General features: G+C 34.5%; 1 protein-coding gene across 4 annotated transcripts; it reads right to left on the reverse strand.

Moving 5' to 3' along the window:
* Positions 1-9,498: 9,498 nt before the first annotated feature.
* LOC106776129 (phosphatidylglycerophosphatase GEP4, mitochondrial) lies at positions 9,499-19,944 on the reverse strand. 4 transcript variants are annotated; one of them, XM_022786685.1, is made up of 6 exons: positions 19,706-19,944; positions 15,686-16,447; positions 15,504-15,581; positions 10,742-10,815; positions 10,537-10,644; positions 9,499-9,725 (listed from the first exon to the last, which is right to left on the reverse strand). In XM_022786685.1, the coding sequence occupies exons 2-6, from the start codon at positions 16,374-16,376 to the stop codon at positions 9,603-9,605; spliced, it is 1,074 nt and encodes a 357-aa protein (XP_022642406.1). In that variant the 5' UTR covers positions 16,377-16,447; positions 19,706-19,944; the 3' UTR covers positions 9,499-9,602. The 4 variants fall into 4 exon arrangements, with proteins under 4 accessions (XP_022642406.1, XP_014518953.1, XP_022642407.1 ...); XM_014663467.2 differs by having other exon boundaries at positions 15,686-16,444; positions 19,706-19,943; XM_022786686.1 differs by having other exon boundaries at positions 15,686-16,252; positions 19,706-19,871.
* Between the last annotated feature and the right edge of the window lie 1,616 nt (positions 19,945-21,560).

The raw sequence follows: 21,560 nt of genomic DNA on the forward strand, positions 1-21,560 counted from the left end.
TCAAATTTCAAAATAGCATTTTGCCCTTCATAAAGTAACTTCTAAAATGTTTCAAAAACTTTTAAAAACAAGTTCTCCAAAATTTTCCGAATAAAATTTCTGGAAATAAAATTTTCAGAACAAAATTTTTGAAATATCTGAAATAAAAATGTATTTTGGAATAAGATTTCTGAAATGAAATTTCCAAAAAAAAAAACTTTCAGGAACATGCATATAATGTCTTTTGAACACTCTGCATGAAATCTATTTTCGAAATACATAAAATGTGTTCCGGACAGAATATTCTAGGACGAGTGTTATTCACCATTCTCTCCTTTATCCTTTGCAACATTTTCTCTCTTCTTCTTTCTCTGCAGCAGCGTGTTGGTAGCAGTGAAATAAAAGCAGTGCTGCGGCGAAAGTATTTGAATCTTTTCATGTTATTGTGGGGTGCAGTTAGTAAATGTGAGATTGTCAAAAGCAATAGTCAGACGTAAGATCGATGCATGTTAAACAAGTTTAGTTTGTTCTATTCTTGTATTTTATGACTTTTGGAAAATTAAAAAATAAATTTAACTATATATATATATATATATATATAGTTTATTTCAATTAAAATAATATTAATATTTAGATCAAAATAATTTATAGCATAAAGTTGAAGTAGGTTTTCGAAATTAAATCTTGTTAAGTCAAGGTAAAGTTCGAGTTGTGTCAGATTTCAGTTTGTTTGAATTGCAAGTCAAAGCAAGTCTATTCAGATCCAAGAATCAAGATGAGTTGGTCTGAATTAAAGGTCGAATCAAGTTGTCCTGCTAAAGATCAAGTCAAGCTAGTATGGGATAAAGGTCGAGTGGAATAGGCTTAAGCTGAAGGATGAGGCAAGTTGATCTAGTTGAAGGCTAAAGTGATTTGAATCGAGTTCAAGGTCAAGTTGAGTTGACCAGGACTGAAGGCCGAGATGAGTTGGCCCGAATAGAAGGTTAAGCCAAGTTAGTCCAAATTAAATGTCAAGTCAAGTTTGGTTGGACTGAAGGGGTTAAAGGTTGAGGTGTTTTGGCTTGAGGTTCAAGATTTACTCAAGTCGATTGCGGACGAAGGTCATGGCAAAGTCAATTGGACCTTTGGCACGATTCGACTCAGCTCGACCTTTAGTTTGAGCTTAAGGTCTTATATTTAGAAGTTAATTAAAATCTTGTAATAAAAACTTACTTTTGCTCTGACCCTAACTCGCTTTAAAAAGGGACTTTAGGGATTAGGGTTTTTCGAGACCCCTCAATTGATGGTCACATAAAATAGGTACTAATTTAGGAGTGGATTCGAATTGACCTAAAGGTCATTGGTCAAATTAATACCCCTACTCAAAGGTCATCTTATCCCATTTTTTAGCATTAAAATACATCTTAAATTTGGACGCTATCATAAGAGATTTTCAACATATCACAAGCTTCTAAAATTCACATTTTTCCAAATCCAAAACATAAAAAAAAAATTTGGAATTGCAAAAGATACTAAAACAATTTTAATTTGTTGATTAATATAAAAAATGTATTATCTTTTATTTAGTCCTTACATTTGTACTTACTTTTAAAATATAAGCATTTGAGCATTAAAATACTTCTTAAATTTGAACAATTATTGTATCATATACGTTCAAGTATCCTTTGGCCATGATAATATATAATCTAATCCTACCTGAATGCATGTCAGCCTACTAGGTCGACATATGCCCGGTGCGCACTTACTCACCCAAGTTGAAGTCATACCAATTTCATTGTCAGTTACATTAATCTACAAGTTATATCAGAAGATACACAATTAATTACGATAACTCAAGATTAGCATGTACTTAGGCCACGTGGCCTAGACCCATCCAAGTAAGGGCCCATGAACAATAAGTATAAATAGAACATTTTACGAGATACACTAATTACATTCATTTATTATCGCATTGATTATCTTTTAACGCACTATGCTAACATGGTGTCGGAGTGTCTTTTATAGGCACAACTCCTGTCCAGCTAATAGAGGATGAGTACTCTTGAAGAGGACAGATACCCCTGAAGTTGAAGTCTTGAAGCACTTTGAGTGTTTGTTGAAGTCTTCACATGATATATTTAGCTCTATATTAACAATTGGAACCCACTGTGGATCAACATATATTTTGACAAGAGAAAGTTTTATGGTGCCTAAGAGAACTGGAGAGAGTTAAACATGACCCTCCTCGACCGACATAGCTACTTTCTTATAAGCTTAGGTAAAACTTCAGGAGGAGTTTGTTGAGTTCAAGAAAATGAGCATTGAAGAGATGAATGCCTTCAAGTAAGTGAACACTAGGCTGAAAATGTAACACCCCAATTCTGGGAGTCACTAAAACACCCTAAACTTAAATGTTTTTGCAACATTATCCAAATCCTCAAATTGAATACATTTAATAAATTCCAAATGTTAATTAAATTTTTACTAAACCAAATACTAGAATTCAATTGTACCCAATACATAAATTCTTGAAATTCTTTTCCAAAGAAAAACTATAATTCATATGAAATCCGAGATAACATTTCCCCTTTCTCAAGCGTCTACTCAGTACCTGCAAGATATGCATCTGCTCCCATATAACACAAACATTATACGATCATCGCCACACGCAAAAAAAAAAATATGGGTGAGCTAATCGAATAAAGATCAAAACAACAATGCAACACTTATATCCCAATCATTAAGTCTTTACCACGATCCTATCACAACAAATAACATCAATGCATAGTAAGACTATAATTGATAATACAATAACAAACCATACATTTCCTTAAAAGGAATCATGATCAACCCATTAGCTCTATACAACTAATCCATTAAAGGCAACTAATGTCAATACCAACTGTAAGATCTAGAAAAATAGGGGTCTTAAAAATAAAATAGTTTTGAGACTTTGGGTTTTTGTTTGAAAATTAATGTTCTTAAGTGTACAATTTTGTTAGAACATAATTGTTATGTTATTTCTTTTATTTTATTTATATTTTTTCCTAGGGGCAAAAAAGTCTTTTACCTTTTATTAATTAGGTGCAAGAAATTAAAATAAGGGTTGTAGAATGGAAAAACATGCAAATGAAATAAAATTAAAAATTAATAAAAAGATATTATGTAACTCTTTTAGAAGATTTAGTTGTTATTTTAAAAATTGGTTGAATGAAAATTAAGAATTAAAAGAGAAAATTATTATTAGGTAATGTTAGATATTGTAAAAGATATTTTGAGATATAGCTAATTAAAAGATATCTTAAGATATTATTGGATGTAATTAGATATTATTATTAGATAATAATAATAATAATCTATTTTTGATAAACTTATTATAATAAATTAGAACAAAATATATTATTATAAGTGAGAAAATATTAGAGATAGAGTTGGATTGATTTATAAATATTAAGATATAAAGAGAGGGGGGTTGTGTGTTTTAGAAACACTAAAAACTCTAAAAAAAAGAGAGAAAACAAAAGAAGAGATAACATAAAAACTCTTAGTGCAAAGGAAGATTAATGGTGTTTTTGGGTTGTATATGTAGTCCTAGTATTAACTAAGGTATAAGGAAGTTTACCTTTCTTTGATTGTTGTTATATATCTTGTGTGTTCTTGATTATTTTGATTGATAATCTTTGTTTGATATATGATATATGATTATGATTATGATTAGATGTTACCATTGTTGGGCAAGGGTTTGTATTTGCCTGGGCATAAGTTTTTGGTAATATTTGTGATGGGTTTTCCTTATGAATGTATTATGTATATTTTGTTGGGTTATCCCAGCAGAGGGTTTGATGCTAAGGGAAAACAAAGTTATGATGCTTGAGGGTTTTCAAGCAAATATATGTTGTAAGGGTGTGGTAATAATCATATGCAATATAATTGAGTTTATTGGGGGTATAACATGTCAATGATTGGATTTGGATGATTCAATGTATTATATGTGTTTGAGTATGTTTACAAAGGTATGTGATGCTTGAATTCATGTATGGTTTGTTAAGTATGTTTTCACGTGATCTAGGGTTGATGATTGTATGTTTGAATGCTTGAATCATGTTCGGGATGTGTTTTTGATTCGACAATAATCGATTATCATTAGTTATAATTGATTATCTGCGCATCGATGTTGAGTATGGTTATGGGAATAATTGATTATTTGGGATGATAATCGATTATCCCTTCCTGCGTGATATTCTAGGTAAATTTCACTAAGATAATCGATTATCTTAGGTGATAATAGATTATCACATTGCACTTTTGTGAAAAATGATGAATTTGATGAAGAATGGATGTGGACCAAGCCTGAAGAGCTGTGGAACGTGATGATAATCAGAGGTTGAGGTTAGTAGTTATGTTTAGGGCCAGGTTTGACTTATGGTTGAGAGTGGAGCATGAGTGAGTGTTGGGATGTACCTAAGTATATGATTGATGAGCATGAGAGTGGAGGTTAAGTCTACTTGTTGTACCTCGTAAATCTTGGTTCTATCTACGGATAGGGACTTCATTTTGCCTTGTGTGCATTGGAAGGGTTGTTCGAGTATTGAGTCTTCCTTGTGTGGGGGTGAATGTGTGTTCCTTGTCCTTGTGTGGCAGGACTATATGTTCCTTAGCTGGATTGCGGGACTACTTATGCAGATTTGTAGGGGAGACTACAAATGATGTGTAGGGGAGGGCTACAGATGTCCTGTAGGGGAGGCTACAGGTGAGCTCTAGGAGTGGCTATAGCCAGTGAGGTAGGGTACATGAGTGAGACAGACTCTTTCCACTATGGTGTTATGGTACAGTGATGTTCATGACTAGGATAATCATGTTGGTGATGTATCTATGATGATGATCATGGTTCTTAAGATGCTTCAAGTGTTGTTATGTTGATAGCGGTGTTACTATAATGATTATAGTAAGTAGTTAATAAATGTGTTAATGGGTAGATAGACCAAGGGTCTAAGTGTGAGATGTTGGAGATGACATCAATGGTTAAAGATCGAGGATCGAGGATCGAGTAATTCATTATGTTTGAATTATTTGTGTTAAAAGATTAGGAGTCCTATTATTATTACTACTATGTATGAGGTGATTGTTTATGGTTGAGGTTGTTGTTGATGTTGATGTCCTAATGTATTGTATATTATTTCCTATTTTATATAATGAAATTTGTTCATTGTTTGAGGTTGTTGCTGATGTTGAGGCCTCTAAGGAAGAGCTTTCTTATGTTATGGTGAAAGAAGTAGTTCAGAAATATGGTGTGCCATTTAAGAAGCAAAATATAGAACATAAGGAGGAAATAATAATTTTGTTGTAGAAGAACAAACACGAGTTATTTCGGACCTTGAAAGTAGTATTCATCATTTAAGAAAGTTGGTTAAAGAGAAAAATGAAAATAAGGGTACACAATTTGTGGACAAATCATTTTTTGGGAGTGAAGATCCTTGTCAAAGTACAATAGTTCAACATTAGCACTAAAGCACGGGGTTTAAAGCTCACGTTTAAATGAAGGAAAAAACTATGTATGACTGAATGAAGGCTTGACCCGGAAGACAGTTCAAGAGTCGGGTGACTAGAACTCCATTTACCAAAGATGGCCAGAGAAAACAATGAGTAGTAGAATAAATTGTAGTGTTATTTAAATGTTTAGAATTTGAGATCACTTTGTTCAAGTAGAACAGGAAATGTAATTGTTACTTAATATGTTCATGTACAAAGAAATGTTGTTTCCCATTATTTTGAATTAATTTTATTGTCTGAAATTGGTTGAACGGGATTTGTTTTATGTTTTCTCTTTGACCACATTGATTGAAGTTGGTATCCAATATTGAAGTTGGTACCCAATTAATTGAAGTTTGATGGCCAACCAAATAAGGAGGTTTGTTATCTTGATTGTTGCTACTATATTGACAGAACAATCAGCCAAACCTATATACCATTATGCCCTATTCAATTCGTTGAAATAATAACACAAATAATAATATATAAACCTTACTTCAGTCATTTTCAAAATTTTAAATAAAAACTAATATTAATTAATTTTATTCACTTTCTCAGCATTTTCCTCACCCAATAACATATCGTATATACTTATTTAAGACCATGAAATACAATAATAAAATAAAAAGCTACTTTTATACAGGTCTAACATTCTTCCTAACTTCAAAAATTTTCGTCCTCGAAAATTAAGATACTACTCGAACAAGTGAGTATTACTTCCCCAAGTATTCCTCTAACTCCCAAGTCATCTCTTGGGTTTCCTTATTCCAAAGCATATTCATTATGCAAATCTCTTAACCTCGCATCTTCTTCATCTAAACATCTAACACTCTTATTGGTCCAGCTTCAACAGTGAGATCTTCGCGAACTTGTATGTCGTCTAACTCCAACACATGAGTTGGATCAGGAACATATTTCATCAGTTGTAACACATGAAACACATTATGCATGTTCACCAACTGCGATGGTAATGTTATCTCGTATGCTACTGATCCAATTCTCCTAAGAAGCTCATAGGGGCTGAGAAACTTAGGTGACAACTTCCTTGACTTAATAACACTACCCACTCTTGACTTGTATACCAAGAGTGGTTAAACTCAAAGTAGTCAGGATTTAGTAGGGAAACTAATAACGGTCTAAAAACCTTTATTTTTATACTTGAAATTAATATCAAATCACACCCTTTATGGCTTAGAATGAGCTTAGAATCATGCAAAACACTTTAGTTTGGTTTCAAGAGAGTCAAAAGTGGTTTTAGAGATATTATGCTTGTTTTTACATTGTTTTGGTAGGATTTGATGAGAATTGAATGATGGAAGGGAAGAAGGATGGACTTAGACTCAAGAAAGGATGAGAAAAGATGAGAAGAAGGAGTCACGTCCACTGCTCAGCGCCATTTCCAGCGTTGAGCGGTAGCTTTCAGAATCGCCCAACGCTAAGTGTTGACGCTGAGGGGAGAAGAGGAGAATCAACCACCGCTGAGTGCCAGAATTGACCGCTTAGCGTCCTGCGATACCAAGGCCCATCGCTGAGCGGTGAAATGGATGCTGAGCGCCTAACTTATGGGCTTGGGCCAATATTCGTTTATTTTTCTCTATTATAAATAGACCAGTGCGAATCAGAGAGACATCTTTTGGCAGAGAGAACGTCAGAGCACCTTCTACACTCTTTAGAGGCGGTTTTTTGGATGCTAAGGCTCAAATTTACCAATTCTAGGGTTCACTCTTTCATTCTTTCCATTAATTCCATCTAGTTTCACCATGTCCATGGTGAACTAAACCCTTTGTTGTTGGGGAACAATGTAGTCCTTTTGAAACTCTCTTATATCAAATTTCTTATTTTATTTATATGCTTTTATTATCAATAGTTTGAGTTTTCTTCTCTACGGATAGAGCTTGCATCATTTAACTCATTTGGTGTCATGATCTTTCATTTTGTCGATACGGGAACGTACGGGGAAATCTAGAACTAGGAGGAATTCTCTTGATTATGAAATACTACCTAGGGATAGGAGTAGGACGATCAATTGCTTTAAGCTTCTGTGATTAATGCATTAGTAACTACTAGGGAGACTAGGGATAGTAAACTAGTAATTATGGTAATAGGCTTTTTTCACCGAGGAATCGGGTTTAGAGTAATATAGAAAGTTGCATGAACATTGATAATAAAGCGAATTTAATAAGAATAGTAGATATAAAAAAGTGGATAAGGATGGAATTGTAAAGCCCAACAACTCCATTCATTCATATCTTAATCTGTCAATTGATGAAGTTTGCATTTGCATGTTTAAATTCATTTTTTTTGCATTACAACTACAAATTATTCTTCTTTCAAGTCTTATGCAATCAATTCAAAAGAACGTCTAGGCCACTGAGTCCTTTGGAAAACGATATTTGGTCTTACAATTAATTATTACTTGATACAATCTGGTACACTTGCAAGAGTGTAAACAATCTGGTACACTATTAAAAACACACACACCTAACAACTATAACATACTCTCTAACCCCTCCACTAGTTAATAAGCATTGATTTGCAAAAGAATCTAAAAACACTATTTATACCCCTTTTCTAGTGTTTTTCTTACTTTTCATACCTTCATCCCTCATTCTTCCTGTAAGCCTCCGTCGCACATCAAATTCAACCGTAAGTGGCATTTCCAACCATAGCATCAATTTCCACAATATTGCAATAAGAAAGTTGAGGCAAAAATCACACACAGGAAAAGGAACATGCACCACCACGGACGCAATTTCCAACAATCGTCAACCGTCAGGGTTAGGGATGGCAAAAAAATCCGCGGACACAGGTATCCGCAGGTAAAACCTGTGGTGGGTAGTTATTATCCGCAGGTAACGGGTAGCGAGTATTTTAATACCCGCTTCTAAACGGGTCAGGTACGGGTAGTATACTATCCGACCCGCGGGAACCAGTTACCCGCAAAAAATAAATAAAAAATTAATTTATATATATTTCAATTAAATTTAATTAAAAATAAAATAAAATTATATTTTATTAGATTAAAATTAATTAAAACTAAATTTTAATTTATATTTAATTTANTTTATATTATATATATATATATATATATATATATATATATATATATATATNTTGTAATTTTATTTAAATTTTATTTTAAAAAATATAAAATATTTTTTTTTTGCAGATATCTGCGGATACCCACGAATTTTTAAAATATCTACGGGTATTTTTTAAGCGGGTACCCGACGGATAGTGGGTCGGGTAACGAATACATTTTTATCCGACAAATCAGATAACAGGTAAACACTATTTGTGCCCGACCCGACCCATTGTCATCCCTGGACAAGGTTGAATGGAATAACTCCCACATCAAATGCATTTCCAAAATCCTAAACCCCAACCAACCTTCCTAACCACTTTCTCCGTAATCACTACCACCAAACTCATTACCTTTAAACCCACCTCTAAAGAAAGAGTTCCAATGAAGAAAAAAAAAAAAAAGAATTGCAGTAAGGAGAGTAAGAAAGTTGTAGGAAAGAAGAAAAACTCTAAAAGCGATAATTACCATTTATTACCAAAGACACTTTACATATAAATGTAAAGACGAAATCAACATATACATTGAGCGAAGAAGAAATATGATTTCAGCCAATAGTTTAGAAACTTCAAAACATATTTAACTTTATTGATTATATTACATTACATTATTATATAATATTAATAGTTAATATTATATTAAAAAGCCTAACCTTTTAATATGATTTACTTACACTACGACAGTAGTCGCAGCTGCTCTACAGTAAGGTGTAATATAACCTTAACTAACAAACATGAGAAAATTTTGTGAAAATTACAAAATTAATTTTTAGAATTGTGGTTTTTGTTTTGAGCGGGCAGCGGGAATTGCTAATTTTATTTAAGAAAAAAACTGGTTAAAAAGATTATTTTTTAAATTTAGTTATTTAAACAGGCTCTAACCAGATGACATAAATTGCCACATATAAGACAGCTGGGTAATTTTTTCCATTTTGGTAAAAAATAAACTAATTGATTATTTAAAAAAAATATTGACATGTATGCATTACTCAAAGGCAGTAATATGGTAAAAAAAAGGGGGAAGTATTTAGAGATTAGTCTTGTGAAGGATGTGGCTCTCTCACACATATATTTGGGTCTGGCAATAACCTCTGGCCAAGTGGCTTCAACCCTCTTCTGGACCAGTACCTTACAAAGGAATTCTCTAGCTTCCTCACCTATCATCAAAATTATTAAGGGACTGTTATTTCTTTTTTCAAATTGATTAATAATAATCAAATATAAGAAATTAATTAATATTCATGAATAAAATTTGTCAAACAGAATTCACACACGCAGCATTCGAATGGTATTAAAACATCAAAGCATATCAGAAAGCAGATAACATATACAAGTAATTACAAGTTGATCAGGTCAAAGATCCATGATAGATAGATCTCAAAGAATGAGAGGAGTTTCATAGAGATAAGTAACACATTGAGTAATTGATTTGAATATTGACAAAAGATACAATAATAGTGGTTAAGTGCTTTATTTATGGAGCTTATTTCTATCAAACAAGTTACTCTTAACAAGCTATATAAAAGATCTATAGAGACTTTCAACACCAACACAACCCATAGCAGAAAGAATCTGTAAGCCAAGATACCATGAATTCCGCATTGGCACAAAGAATCATGCCAGAGATGTATAACAGTTCCATTAAATGAGTTGAGTTAGATTACTTGGTCACACTACAAGCTTTTCTAAGAATTTACTACTACAATTTGATGCAGATGAGTCATTCCACACAATTTTTGTGAAAAATATATTATCTCAGTTTTACTAGAATCTCATCAGTTGACTATACAAGAGGTACGAGAGCTTTTAAGCTTGAAGATTTTATCGCTATATTTCTCTTTCATTATAGGATCTGTCAAACAGAACTTCTCATTTATCTTCCATTAATGAACAATTATTTCCACTAATCAAGAAAAATTAATCACAACAAACAATTCTTGCACTCAGAATGTAAAATGAAAAGCATACCTGTTTAACAATAAATGGCTCCTCAGCAAGACTCAATGGCTCTGTCAAAATAGTTAGAAACCCATTCCGATTGCCATAAACAATGTCAGTGAATGGCCGATCACCCACCTAGCACAGATATCATGCTTTAACTTTTAACATAAATCTGAATCAAACTACAAAAAAGTAGCTGATAGAAGGTGGACACTACAAAATTCTTATCTACCATAATTAATCGCGAAGCTTCACAACCAAAATGCTTTTCAGTTTCTTCAGCTGTACCGCCTGGCTTCTTCACTCCTGAACATTCACTTGACAGGATTAATATGTAAGAAAGAATACTTTTATTCAAGTTGATTCTTTGAAACAGTACATCAGTCTCTATATAGAGAACTCTAACCCTAAAATAATAATTACAAAGTGATCTCTAGAATATTCTAACAACTTCTATTAGCTTCTAGAGTGCATTTAATATCCTACTAACAACATTTCCCCTCAAGCTGGTGAATGGATATCTATCATTCCTAACTTGCATGTGAGATCATGAAATTGCTAAGTGGAAAGACAAATCTGCTAGCTGAAGCCCAAATGGACGTATGAAGTAGTGATAAGGCCACTATCCAATTTCTCTTTAATAAAGTGTTAGATATATCTCTGTGTTTGGTCTTAACATGCTGAATTAAGCAATTCTAATAGTTGACTTATTATCACAATAAAGAATTGTAAGTTCTTCACATGCCACTTTAAGATAATTCTTAGCCACAATAATTCACACCCATTGTGCCATAGTTCAGAACTTAGCCTCTTCACTAGACCTTGCAACAACATTTTGTTTCTTACTTCTCTAAGCCACCAAATTTCCACCCAAGAACATGCAATATCCTATGGTAGATTTCCTAGTTGTGACAAACGTACATGCTTCAATTTTTAATTTTTCATTTCTCTTGAACAATAATTCCCTTCCTAGACTAGTCTTCAAATATTGAAGGATGTTGTTTACTTCTTGTAAATGTCTTTCCTTTGGATCATGCATGAAATGACTAATGACACTCACAATATAGGCTATGTTTGGTATGGTGTGAGCTAAGTTAATGAGCTTCCTAACACGTCTTTGATATTGGCCTTTATTCACAATAGTGTCGTCATCACTACAAAATTTATGGTTTTGTTCTATAGGAACTCTAGTGGTCTTGCAATCAATCATACTTGTTTCTTTGAGAAGATCAATAACATACTTTCTTTGGGATATAAAGATGTCGTTGTTCGAGTAAGCTACTTCTATCCTATGGAAGTTCTTCAACCTTCCTAGATCCTTCACTTCAAATTGAGTAGCAAGCTTTTCTTTCAAGATTTGTTTCTCATGTTCATCATCACCTGCAACAATCACATCATCAATATAAACTAAGAGTAGTGGAAGTCTACCTTTTGGGGATTGCTTGATGAACAAGATATGGTCACCTTGACTTTGATCATAACTTGAGTGAGTTAACCAAACCAAGCATGAGGTGACTGCTTGAGTTCATACAAGGCTTTTTTCAACCTACATACTTTATTCCCCTCTTCAATATGCCTAAAACCTAGACAAATTTAAATGTAGACTTCTTCCTCTAATTGTCCATGCAAGAAAGCATTTTTCACTTCAAATTATTACAATTCATCTTTGCCATTGAAGCAAATGTCTCCTCATAATTAGCACCATAAGCCCAACTAAATCCTTTAGCAACTAACATTACTTTGTAATGTTCTAATGTGCCATTAGATTTATACTTTACATTATAAACTCTTAAATTTAGGAGAGAGAATATTTTTTATTATTTGTATCCTTACATGCATTGGATACATATACAAGAGCTTATTGAATGAGAAGCCTATTCTACATAACAAATCCCTAAAATTGTGGGATTGTTATTCTAGTAATAATAGCAAGATACAGAAAATATAACAAATTAAATACATGGAAATAATATCTAAAGTTTCTTAAAATATATTTTGACACTCTCCCTCAAGCTGGTGAATAAGCATTTTCCATTTCCAACTTGGATATAATTCTTTCAAAATTATTGTTGCTCAGTCTTTTGGTGAGTATGTCTACAAGTTGACCTTGAGTGGACACATATAGGGTGCAAATCAAGCCACTGTCCAGCTTTTCTTTGATAAAATGTTTGTCCACCTCAATATGTTTGGATCTATCATGTTGTACTGGCTTGTGTGTTATACTTATTGCAGATTTATTATCACAATATAACCTCATTGGTTCATCCCACTTTATCCTTAAGTCTTCCAATATAATCTTTAGCCAGAAAAGTTCACGTATTCCCTGGGCCATTGCTCAAAATTCTGCTTCAACACTAGATCTAGCTACCACACTATGCTTTTTGCTCTGCCAAGTTACTAGGTTTCCACCAAGAAAGGTACAATATCTAGTACTTGACCTCCTATCCAAAGTTGAACCTGCATAATCAACATCTGTATATGCCTCAAGACTGGCATTCTTATTTCTTTTGAACAAAATTTCTCTTCTTGGAGTCCCTTTTAAATACTGGACAATTCTAAGTGCAGCTTGTAAATGTGCTTCCTTTGGTTGGTGCATAAATTGGCTAACTAAACTCATAGCAAAGGCAATATTTGGCGTAGTGTGAGATAGGTAAACGAGTCTTCCCACAAGTCTTTGGTGCATTTCTTTATCCACAGAAACATCCTCCTTTGCACTTTCCAACTTTATATTTGGATCAACAGGTGTACTTGCTCGTTTTCAGGTTGTTTTACCTGTTTCCTGTAGCAAATCAATGATAAAATTTTGTTGGGATACGAAGATTCCTTTCTTGGAATGGGCTACTTCAATCCCCAAAAAATATTTTAGCTTCCTTAAAGTCTTGGTTTCGAATTCCTTGGCAAGGCATTGGCCCAACCTTTGTTGTTCCTTTCTATCATTCCCAGTAATAATTATATCATCCATATAGTCCAATAGTATTGTTACTCCCCTTGAATCAGAATGTTTGATGGATAAAGTGTGGTCCCCTTGGCTCTGTTTGTATTTAAGACTTGTCATAACTTTGGTGAATCTCCCAAACCATGCTCTAGGTGACTATTTCAACTCGTATAATGCCTTTTTTAATTTGCAAACTGTGTTGGCCTCAATCTATCCCGTATACCCCGATGGTATTTCCATGTATATTTCTTCTTCAAGATCCCCATGTAGGAATGTATTTTTTACAGCAAATTGTTGCAGTTCCCAATTGTAGTTTGTTGCCAATGACAAAATTACTCTAACCGTGTTCATTTCGGCAATTGGTGCAAAAGTCTCTAAGTAATTCACTCCATATGTTTGGCTGAATCCCTTGACCACCCAACCTTGCCTTATACCTCTCAATAGTCCCATCAGCCTTGTATTTCACCTTATAAACCCACTTGCACCCAACAACCCTTTTTCTAGGTGGTAAGGAGACCAGCTGCCAAGTATTGTTTTTCTCCAATGCCTTTATTTCCAAGTCCATGGCTTGTTTCCATTTTTTGTCAATTAATGCCTCAAATATAGAAGAAGGTGTAGTTGTGGTGTTTAGGCTTATGAGAAAGGTTTTATGGGTAGGTGAGAATTTTTCGAAGGATAGATAATTTGTCAAGGGGTAAGGTTGTTGTTTGGTGCATGTTCTGTTTTCTAAGAGCAATTAGGAAGTCTAAATTATGATCTATCTGTTCAAATGGTTTTTCAGAAGGAAATTCATTACAAGTAGTAGAGTTAGAATTTATAGGATGTTAGAAGTGGACTTTAAGTCTAACTCAACCCCACAAAACCGACTTGTAAAGTGAGGTTTGCACTCACTTATATACTATGATATGGAACTTCTAACATAGAATAAAAAGGAATTACCTCAGGTAATGTCGTAGGGTTGGATTCTTGAACATAAGTAGATCTTGGAATGGCCTTTCCTCTTCGTGTGTACACCAAATTTTTTCCAAACTTTGTATTATCATGTGGTTTAGTTGCTAGTCCTACAGATTGAGGTATTTGATTCACCTCTACTTGTTACTCTTCAACTTCAGCTTCACATATAGTGGTAATATCCTTTTAAATTTTTGTTTCTGGTCCAAAAGACAGATTTGGTAATATAAAAGGCTCATCTAGTCCAAAGTAGCTTACTCGTTCATTGAAAGTAACATCTCTTAACAAAGAATTTTTTGGATGGGGGATGAAAACACATATACCCTTTTTGTGTGGCTGAGTACCCCAAAAAAATACATGTTATTGCCCTTGGGTCAAGTTTTCCTCTTCATTACTATGAACATGTACGAAAGAGACACACTCAAATATTCTAGGTTGAAGGTTATTTGTATGGATTATATGTGGGTAGAATGAGTTTAAGACTTCCATGGGGCTTTTTGAGGATAAAATAGTAGAAGTTAATCTATTAATCAAGTAGAAATGAGAATACCTTCCCCCCAAACTCTTTTTGGAACATTATTTTGAAAACGAAATGCTCTAGTTTGATCTAATAAGTGCCCATTTTTCCTTGTTGCAATCCCATTTTGTTGGGGGTGTGTTTGCGCATGAGGATTCATGGATTATTTAAGGAATTTTCCAAAGGTTCAAGTTTGGGAGCTCTAATACCAACTTGAAATGATTAATATGAAAGAAAGAAGATTTTTATTCAAATTGATTCTTTGAAAGAGTACATCAATCTCTACATATAGAGAACTCTAACCCTAAAGTAATAATTACAAAGAGATCTCTAGAATCTTCTAACAACCCTCTAGCAACTTCTATTAACTTCTACTAGTACATTTAATATTCTAACAACTTCTAGTAATGCATTTATCGTCCTACTAACAACCCATTCGTACACATATCAATATCCCTACTAAAACAATTTATCCCAAGAGAATAATTCACACTCCCAACATTTTAAACAGAGGAGAGAGACCATGTATTTTCAAGTTCCAAGATAAGGAAATATTGCAGAAAATGCTCTAAAATAGAAGGCAAAACTCACTATGTCTGATTACTTTAATTCCGATTGCACCTTCAAGCATCCTAGCTTTTGAACCATCATGGTCATATTCATGAAGTCCTGATTCACAACAATAAAGCAGCAGAAAACAATTTAAGTGACACAGTGAACAACTTGTACCATAAAATTCAGAACATTTTCTAATTGCTTCAAGCTAGAATTACCAGCAGAGTTACTAAACACAGCAATATCATGACCAAATGCCAATTTACAACACTCCAATGAAGACGCAAGTGGTGGCCAGGGCTTCAAAGAGTAAGGAGCTGTAATAGTATTGTCTTTGTCAAAGACAACTCCCTTAAATCCCTTTCTGCGCAGCACAGCCCAATCAATGTACCGTATATCAGGAACAAAAATATGGGGCATTGCCAATTTTGGGTCTTTAAACATCACCATAGTTGAACATAGAATGGCCTCCAAGTTTATTCTTTGGCCAAGTGCTGCTTTCACATCTACCCACCACATGTTCGTGAAAAGGCTAGCCCTGTTATTGTCCTTGAATTCTCCTTGTTCGTCTACTTGATGTTGGTAGTGGTTTCTTGTCCTTGGATGTTGATTATTGATGTCATCTGTGTCACTGTCAGGGAACAATTGTAGAAATAATAAGTGTTTGTGGTTCTGGTTTGAATTGGAATTGTGAATTGAATGGTTATTGTTTTCTTTCCCTTTGCTGCAATTGTGGGTCTGAGGAAGACTTAGGCCACATAAGTTTTTGAGGGAAATTTGGCTATCTGCATTGGCAAGTGATAGAGTCGTGAGTTTTCTCTTTTGTTGGGCATGATGATGGACGTTGAGATGGTTGGGAATGCGGTACCAACAACTTGGAAGCTGAGCAGCGACAGTAGTTAACAGCATTTTATTCTTTTTCTTGCTTAACTAATGTCATGGCCACATGTTGCTACAGATGTATGCTTCAATCATTGCTACTTATATAATAAGATCAAAACAAAATTACGGTTTTTAATTAAAGATCAATAAATAGAAAATGCAACATCAATGGAAGTATAATGAAGGTATTACATAAAAGATTCTAAATATAAGATAATTTGAAAAAGTAAAATAGTCCACGAAAACAAAGAGTCAAAAAGAATTGGTCATATAAATTAAAATGTTCTAGTCTTCTCATAAAAAAAGTCCCACCATAAATTATTATCATTCATTGCTTCTAGGTGCAGTAGTTGCCAAAAGAATACTGAATGTCTAAAGGCAAAGTAGTTAAGTATAATAATTATTGTATATGATTAGTAAGCTTGTTATCGGTCAGTAACATATGACTACTAGAATCCAATAAGATCTATAAATAGAATTTTTTATTTCACATCACTATCATTTTCAATGAGTTTAATATATTACCCTGTGAGTATTTTGAGCTCTTGATCTTTCTTATCAAAATGATCTTCATGTTGTTGATCCATGGCTTTGTCACAATAATAAAAAAGCTCAACGCTAAAATACATTCTCTAGGTTATACACTATCTAAACAAAACCAAAGGCAAGATTCTTTTCCCCTTGGCAATAGATTTTCTTACTAACTGGCATAACAATAAATCATTTCTGAGTTTATAATGATGCAAAAATTTAAAAGAAAACACAAAAAATCCACTCCAATCATGAACTATCTAGTGCGTTTCTTGGTGACAAGAAAAAGAAACCTTGAAAACTATCTTGGTGTGAACACGAGACACATAACTCACTCTAGCACACAAAAGATTATCTGCCTCTGTATTTCTGGTAACACAACAATGTACAAAAGCATTCAAGGAAGCCTGTCTTCCTCCCCACATGATGCAATTTTCTTGTCCCAACTACAAAACAATACATGTCCCTTCAAGACAGTTAACCACCAAACATAATTGCCTAACCAACTTCCCCGTCCATCCCACCTTATGTCCTGTTTTTGTCCCCTTTTTTCTTGACATAAACCCTTAAGACTCATTCATTACTCGTCGACCTCTGAACAATCTTGTCCTCAAGGTGAAAATCTGGGAATTGGTCCTTCATGGTTGCCACATCCTCCCAGGTTGGCAGCTTCTGATCCTCCTTCCTGCCATTTGATGAGCACTTGGGGCACTTGTTCTCCTTGGACTTGCATCGTCCTTCGTTCTAACACCTTGAGGGGACAACAAACTGTCCCTCCCCTGTAGATCCTCTGGTATGCCTTTTCTACTTGGGCTCCCACTGCCAGTTTGAGTTGAGATACATGAAAAATCAGGTGGACATGAGCGGTTTCTGGAAGCTATAGCCTGAACGCTACTGGTCCTACCTGTTTAGTCACTTGGAATGGGCTGTAATACCTAGCTGACATCTTAGGGTGTAGTTGGGTAGGCATGGATGCTTGTCTGTGAGGCCTAATCTTTAAGTATACCCAATCCCCCTCCTTAATCACTGGTGGTCTGTGTCTTTAGTTGGCAAATTTAGCCATTTGGCCTTTTGCTTTTTCTAAGTGATACCTTAGTTGTTTCAGAGCTTCATCTCTTTGTTGTAACTCTTGTGCCACTGCTTCCACCGTTGTCTCTCATGGCACAAAACGAGCTAGGAATGGGGAGCTTGCCCATATACCACTTCAAAGGGAGCGCATTTGGCAAACCCCTGGAAACTAGTGTTATACCAATATTTTTTGGTCCTACTCAAAAACTTTTGGGTCCTGCCCATGGAAGAATACAACTCCAACTTTTGGGTTGCTATGAAGTAAAACACCTTAAATAGGTCTCGAGGGACCTACTCAACTTTTGTCTGGCCATCTATTTCAGGGTGATAGGTTGTCCTCCTCAACAATTTTGTTCCCTGAAGTTTGAACAATTCTTTCCAAAACAAGCCTATGAAATTTGTATCACCCTAACGATTCAACGATTCATTTGTTTTCACCTTTTCACCTTTTCATTTGTTTTCATCTTTTCACCTTACGTGCATGTACTCTATATAGCTCTTTAATTGTTTGGTTTCCATTCTTCTAAATAAAGACTTCACAAGCTTATATAACTAAAGTTTTTGTATGAATTCTACTTAAGTTGTTTTTACCTATTACTAGTTGTAACTGTTTACATTGAGCACTATATATGCTATATTTGAATTATTTTTTACTGCACCAGAATCTTAAGTCGGTACAAAATTACAATCCATGATTCGAAAAATAGTTTGGTGATTCACAACAAGCAAAACATGTAAAGTGGAGGGGGAACCCTCCTCTTTTTCCAACTCTCACTATTCAGCAGTTTCTCACCATATATACTAAACAAGTTCATTCACAGAGAAAGTAAATTTTTAAAATAACATGCTGGGTCAAACAAGCGAAAAATAAAAGTTCCAGAATGTGTTTATTCTCATTTAATCAGATAGTAAATGAGAAAGGAAAATCTTTCACATCACACCAACAGACCTACTACTTATTCTAAGTACCCTCTCCCCCATACCGGGGCAAAAAACAACGACAATGAAAAGGTGGAGTGCAGATTAATTATTGGGTATCAGAAATTTAAGGCCTGTTCGTTTGATGATGCAACAAATTTTTACATCACTCGTATGCAAATCCTTAAAAACAAGAATTAAAGTGAAAGCAACGTGACCCTTTTGTAATTATAAGTAATAAAATGAAAACTAGAAGAATTTTCATAAATCAAACAAACCCTTGTCATATTTTAAGCTCTTCTTCACTCTATTATTAACCAAAACTGAATAAGATTTTCTTTCCAACACTATTATTAACCAAAACTTAACTCTATGCATAAGCTTAAGAATAACCAAACTTCTGCAGTCATAAATTTTCATATTGCATTAGTAGGAGAGAATATGAATGCAAAATGTGTGCTACTAGCATTCCTCAAACTGAATTAAAAGTAATTTCCACCCCAAAAAGGAAATAATGAGAAAAATAAAACTTTTTTATTTTCACATAATAATTGGTATTCATTTCCCATCGAAATAATTCCAATTAGTCTAACTAACCAAAGACAAGAAACAATAGCAGCGAATATTATAGCTAAAGTATAACGGCAACATGTCACCTTACAAAACACAGGTACAAATTTGTTAACCTAAAAATGCATAAAAAAATCCATATTCGAGAACTAAAATCATTATCTTATATATAATGATTATACATAATAATAATAATAATAATAATAATAATAATAATAATAATAATAATAATAATAATAATAGTAATAATAATAATAAAAGGAACTTACAGAAACAGCGTGATGAATGGTGTGGGGATTGAAAAAGGAGAATAGCAGAGAATGCAAACAAAGTGAGTAAGGATTTTGGGTTATTGTGTTTTTGGCGCAGCTTCGCGCTGTTGCGTTGTGGATCAAACGAGAAACGAGGAACGAGGACCAAAAGAATAGAGTTACGTTACCACCTCGTATTCCCAGTTGATACCTACGTTTCTTTGGGTCGTGAAAGTGAGAAAAAAAAAAATAGGAGATGGGACAAGAAAACAAATTTAATTATTTTCAAAGTTCTTTTATATAAATCTAAATTTTATTTTATTTTTTAATTTAAAAATGGTGGATCCTTGGGTAACTTGCATGTTTAGAGGATATCTATACCTTTTATCTTTAATCAATAGAAAATAATCATCAGCATTTAAAATTACATCTTAAATTAAGCTAACACTAGTGAAATTTCGAATTTTATAATTGAAAAATTGATGTCTATTTAACTTCTTTTTCTAAATATTAAACTTGAAAATGGTATCTGTGTTAATGAAATTAAAATCCAAAATAATACATCATTTAAACCTACAAGTAACAAGTTACTAACCTTGTGGGACAGAGTGTAGAACAAAAAATAGTGATTGTTCCGGTAGTGTTGTCGTTGAAATTCATCTATACAATTTCTCTTAAATGTCCAGTTACACATGTCGGCTCCTCCTGGTCGTATCCTCTGTTTCATCCTTACTCATTCAGAACTTTCCTCAACCACGTCCAGTCAGGTACCTGCTAAAGGTGCTCCAACGCTCAAGTCAGCGGATGATCAAAGGGTAGAGATAAAAAGAGAAAGTAAATACTACGAATAAATGTGCATTCAATGTAATCAACCACCTCCTACCTTTGACCTCTATTTATAATTTTCATCGTGGGCCTATGATTAACAAAGCCTTAATTACGGTCCAATCACTGACCCAATGTTCCTAATCTCGTTTTACCTTAATTCAACATTAGTGCTCCTTTCTTCCTAACTAGTTGGTCTATGGCAGATCCTTGTTTCCGTCGTTTAGACTATGCTGACATCGATTATTGGTCGGTCAGATAGAGACCTGCTTCCTGAATGTTTCCTAGTTCTACCTATTATTTGTTGATTGGACCGGCCGTATACCACGGTCGTCCGGTCCCTATGGTACACAGGCTCCCCAAGCCCTAAGCGATCAGTTGTTGTGGGGTTTGAAAAGTAGCACAACCATTTTAAGAAGGTAGATGGATTGTTCGCAATACGGGAATATTTTGGGCAGGAAAAGACACGTGTCTTGAGTTGGAAGACTGTCATTTCTTAGTAACCGTAACGGCTTTCAATCTGAGCCGTTGAACGTGAGAGTTTTGGGCAGTGAGGATGTGGCACAAATTTTCAAAATTTTTACTATAAATAAGGGGTTGAGGTTAAGTTCTGGTTACGCTTCCTCAACTCCTCTTCTCTTTTTCAATTCGTTTTCCCCCAAGTAATAAGATGACTGTGGTCAACATTGAGTCTTCTTTAGAGTCGTCAGGTCGCGACGGTGGCGGCGGTGTGGGCAATGGTGATGGTGGTGAGAGCAGCGATTATCGTGGTCGTTCTTCGTCCCCCAACTCTTCGTCTTCCGGTTCTGGCTTTGCATCTTCTTCCCAAGAAAGGCTTCCGCCGGCGGAAGAGGTTCAACCTATGGTGGGTCAGCCAACCCCGACCGAAGTTGGTAGTGCTTCGCGAACACAATCTTTGGGCGTTGGAGGTGACAGGATTCTCAATGGAATCCCCTTGTTCCTACTTCAGGGGGGCATGACGGTTGATCTGGTTCCTCTCGTTCCGGTCGGTGGTTTACTAGTGATTGACGATTATGACTGGGCGAGT

This window comes from Vigna radiata, chromosome 10 (assembly GCF_000741045.1).
Source record: "Vigna radiata var. radiata cultivar VC1973A chromosome 10, Vradiata_ver6, whole genome shotgun sequence".
In the NCBI taxonomy this organism is placed as follows: Eukaryota; Viridiplantae; Streptophyta; class Magnoliopsida; order Fabales; family Fabaceae; genus Vigna; species Vigna radiata.

What these genes read in the sequence shown, in the direction of transcription:
- LOC106776129 (XM_022786685.1), bottom strand. Translation starts at nt 16,376, where the DNA reads ATGCTGTTAACTACTGTCGCTGCTCAGCTTCCAAGTTGTTGGTACCGC. An exon ending in AAGCTTCGCGATTAATTATG is followed by an intron (nt 10,645 to 10,741) that starts GTAGATAAGAAT and finishes TATCTGTGCTAG; the next exon opens with GTGGGTGATCGGCCATTCAC. An exon ending in AGCCATTTATTGTTAAACAG is followed by an intron (nt 9,726 to 10,536) that starts GTATGCTTTTCA and finishes TTTTGATGATAG; the next exon opens with GTGAGGAAGCTAGAGAATTC.